Source organism: Ursus maritimus, unplaced genomic scaffold (assembly GCF_017311325.1).
Source record: "Ursus maritimus isolate PB19 unplaced genomic scaffold, ASM1731132v1 scaffold_2, whole genome shotgun sequence".
NCBI classification, from domain to species: domain Eukaryota; kingdom Metazoa; phylum Chordata; class Mammalia; order Carnivora; family Ursidae; genus Ursus; species Ursus maritimus.
The window spans coordinates 1,362,947-1,366,914 of NW_024424452.1; the positions used below are offsets into that span (position 1 = coordinate 1,362,947).

The 3,968-nt window shown below is 66.7% G+C and overlaps 1 protein-coding gene across 1 annotated transcript; it reads left to right on the forward strand.

The window, feature by feature from the left end:
- Positions 1–518: 518 nt before the first annotated feature.
- Positions 519–3,373, forward strand: ELFN1 (extracellular leucine rich repeat and fibronectin type III domain containing 1). Its single transcript, XM_040634520.1, has one exon. It carries the CDS (start codon positions 519–521, stop codon positions 2,985–2,987), a length of 2,469 nt encoding a protein of 822 aa, XP_040490454.1. The 3' UTR covers positions 2,988–3,373.
- Positions 3,374–3,968: the final 595 nt, after the last annotated feature.

The following is a 3,968-nucleotide window of genomic DNA, read 5'->3' on the forward strand; positions in this document are numbered from 1 at the left end:
CAGGGGCTTCCCTTCACTCCCCTCGCCCCGAGACACAACCTATCCTGAGCTCTCCTGTCACGTGGCATTGTTCTGCCGGATCACGGGCTCCCCGAACGTGCCTCCCTGTTTGACCAGGGGGCTCGGCGGGGCCTGGCGCAGGGCCACAGTCAACCGCGGGGCCTTCCCGAACCCCAGCATCTCCTGACGGCTCTCTCCTCTTCTGTCTTGCCACAGGACCACGGAGCTGGAGGCGCGGGGCGGAGCTGTCGAGACGCCCAGGCCGATGGGGGAGGAGGCCACGGCCTCGGCAGGACACGGGTGGATGACCGGGGGCATCGGGCAGTGAGGGCGGCGGCCCCCTCCCAGCACCCGCGCGACGCCACCATGCGGTCTGGGACAGGACACCCCTGAGAGCGCCGGCCCCCTCCCCTCCCGCCCCTCTGTCCCTCCAGGGGCTGCCGCCCAGCCCCCCCCGCCCCCCAATCCCCCAGTCCCCCAGGGCAGGCAGTGCGGGCTCTCCCGTGAAGGCGGTCCCCATGGCCGGGTGCCGGTGGGGCGCGCTGTGGGTATGCGTGGCGGCGGCCACCCTGCTGCACGCGGGCGGGCTGGCCGACGGTGACTGCTGGCTGATCGAGGGTGACAAGGGCTTCGTGTGGCTGGCCATCTGCAGCCAGAACCAGCCGCCGTACGAGGCCATCCCGCAGCACATCAACAACACCATCGTGGACCTGCGGCTCAACGAGAACCGAATCCGCAGCGTGCAGTTCGCCTCGCTGAGCCGCTTCGGCAACCTCACGTACCTCAACCTCACCAAGAACGAGATCGCCTACATCGAGGACGGCGCCTTCTCGGGCCAGTTCAACCTGCAGGTGCTGCAGCTGGGCTACAACCGTCTGCGCAACCTGACGGAGGGCGTGCTGCGCGGGCTGGGCAAGCTGGAGTACCTGTACCTGCAGGCCAACCTCATCGAGGTGGTCACGCCCAGCGCCTTCTGGGAGTGCCCCAACATCGTCAACATCGACCTGTCCATGAACCGCATCCAGCGGCTGCACAGCGCCACCTTCGCGGGCCTGGCCAAGCTGTCCGTGTGCGAGCTCTACAGCAACCCGTTCTACTGCTCCTGCGAGCTCCTGGGCTTCCTGCGCTGGCTGGCCGCCTTCACCAACGCCACGCAGACCTACGACCGCATGCAGTGCGAGTCGCCCCCGCTCTACTCCGGCTACTTCCTGCTGGGCCAGGGCCGCCACGGCCAGCGCAGCATTCTCGGCAAGCTGCAGTCCGTGTGCACCGACGGCTCCTACGCGGCCGAGCCGCCCCCTGCGCCGGGCCGCCTACCCCCCGGCCGCTCACCGCCCCCGCCACCCCCGCCGCCCGAGCCCAGCGAGGCCCCGTGCGCCGACGAGGAGTGCTTCTCCGGCGACGGCACCACGCCGCCGGTGGCCCTGCCCACACTGGCGCCCCAGGTCGAGGCGCGGCCCCTCCTGAAAGTCAAGCAGCTGACCCAGAACTCGGCCACCCTCACGGTGCAGCTGCCCAGCCCGTTCACGCGCATGTACACGCTGGAGCGCTTCAACAACAGCCGCGCGTCCACCGTGTCCCGGCTGACCAAGCCGCAGGAGGACATCCGCCTCACCGACCTGCCGGCGCTCACCAACCACACGTACTGCGTGGTGTCCACAAGCTCCGGGCTGCACCACAACCACACCTGCCTCACCATCGGCCTGCCCAAGCCGCCCGGCCCGCCGGGCCCCGGGCCCAGCCCGTCCACAGCCACGCACTACATCATGACCGTCCTGGGCTGCCTGTTCGGCATGGTGCTGGTGCTGGGCGCTGTCTACCACTGCCTGCGCCGGCGGAGGCGCCGGGACGAGAAGCACAAGAAGGCGGCCGCGGCCGGCAGCCTCAAGAAGACCATCATCGAGCTCAAGTACGGGCCCGAGCTGGAGGCCCCCGGCCTGGCCCCGCTGTCCCAGGGCCCGCTCCTGAGCCCCGAGGCGGTGACCCGCATCCCGTACCTGCCAGCGGGCGCTGGCGAGGTGGAGCAGTACAAGCTGGTGGAGAGCAGCGAGACGCCCAAGGCCAGCAAGGGCAACTACATGGACGTTCGCACGGGCGAGCAGGGGGAGCGCAGGGACTGCGAGCTGGGCCGGCCCGGCCCCGACAGCCAGAGCTCCGTGGCCGAGATCTCCACCATCGCCAAGGAGGTGGACAAGGTCAACCAGATCATCAACAACTGCATCGACGCGCTCAAGTCCGAGGCCACCTCCTTCCAGGGCGGCAAGTCCGGGGCCGTGTCCACGGCCGAGCCGCAGCTGGTGCTGCTGTCAGAGCCACTGGCCGGCAAGCACGGCTTCCTGTCCCCCGTCTACAAGGACGCTTTCGGCCACGGCCTGCAGCGGCACCACAGCGTGGAGGCGGCCACGGGGCCACCGCGTGCCAGCACCTCGTCCAGCGGCTCCGCGCGCAGCCCGCGAGCCTTCCGCGCGGAGGCCGCCGGTGCGCACAAGGCCGCGGCCACCGAGGCCAAGTACATTGAGAAGAGCTCCCCCGCCACCGACGCCATCCTCACTGTGACGCCCGCGGCCACCGTGCTGCGGGCCGAGGCCGAGAAGGGCCGCCACTACGGCGAGCACCGGCACTCGTACCCCGGCTCCCATCCCGCCGAGCCGCCCGCGCCCCCCGCGCCCCCGCCCCACGATAGCCTGGGTGGCCGCAAGGCGTCCATCCTGGAGCCGCTGACCCGGCCGCGGCCCCGCGAGCTGGCCTACTCGCAGCTGTCCCCGCAGTACCACAACCTGAGCTACTCCTCCAGCCCCGAGTACACCTGCAGGGCCTCCCAGAGCATCTGGGAGCGCTTCAGACTGAGCCGGCGGCGCCACAAGGACGACGAGGAGTTCATGGCGGCCGGCCACGCCCTGCGCAAGAAGGTTCAGTTCGCCAAAGATGAGGACCTCCACGACATCCTGGACTACTGGAAGGGCGTGTCGGCCCAGCACAAGTCCTGAGCCCGCGGCCAGCGCCCGCCCCGCACCTTCCCCGGAGCTCGTGACGCCCACGGGACCAAAAAGGACACGAGACCTTCTGCAGCTATTCGTAACCCAGAGACTCGTACGCAACGTGCCACACACATCCACACATGTAGACACACACGCAGACGTGTACACACGTGCACACACACGGAGAGAGACACGCGCACACACAGACCTACTCACACATGGAGACACACACCCTCATGCGTGCACACGCATGTGCACACAAACACGCACGCGGCCAGTGTGGAAGCCTCGGCCCAGAGAGAGTGGGGAGGGGGTGCCGCCAGTCACAGCAGAAGATGAGCCGTGGCCTCCACACACGCACTGTGCACGCACACGCACACACACAAGGGACTTGAGAAAACTGTGTCTGGGGATGGGGGTGGGGGAGGGGACTTTTTTTCATTACCTTTCGTCTTCTTCTCTGCCTTCTTGATCTTCCACTCTGTCTTTATTTTCTTCCTTTTTTAAAGAAAAAATAAAAGTAAACTTCTCTTAAAGACATGAAACACCAGACACGGGGGTGCGGCCGGCGTCACCTCATCCTGGTTTGCTATGGATCCCTCCTCAGTCCGTCTCTTTGCTGCCAACTCCGGAGGCCACCAAAGAGGGGCAGAGCGAGTGAGGCGGCCGGGTGGCTTCCAGGACCCGCCCGGAGCCCTGCAGGGCACGAGGGGCGTGGGGAGGGCTGTGCCTGGGGTGGCTGGAAGGGGTGCGGGCTGGGCGCGTGTGCTCTGTCCTTGTCCCCACTGTACGCTGTCGTCGTCCCGTTGTACAGAAAAATATTTCTATATTTGCAATGTTTGCTGTAAAACGAGAAAGAGACTATGTCTACTTAAAAAAAAAAAATCTGCAAAGGGAAAAACCCAAATGCTTGTACTGGGTTTTTACTGTGGGGGTTTAGGGAAAGATTTGGGTTTCTTTTATGTGCTGTTTAGCGGGGGGGGGGGGGGG

Bases quoted from the DNA above. Each gene is read 5' to 3' on its own strand.
- ELFN1 (XM_040634520.1), top strand. From the start codon at position 519: ATGGCCGGGTGCCGGTGGGGCGCGCTGTGGGTATGCGTGGCGGCGGCC.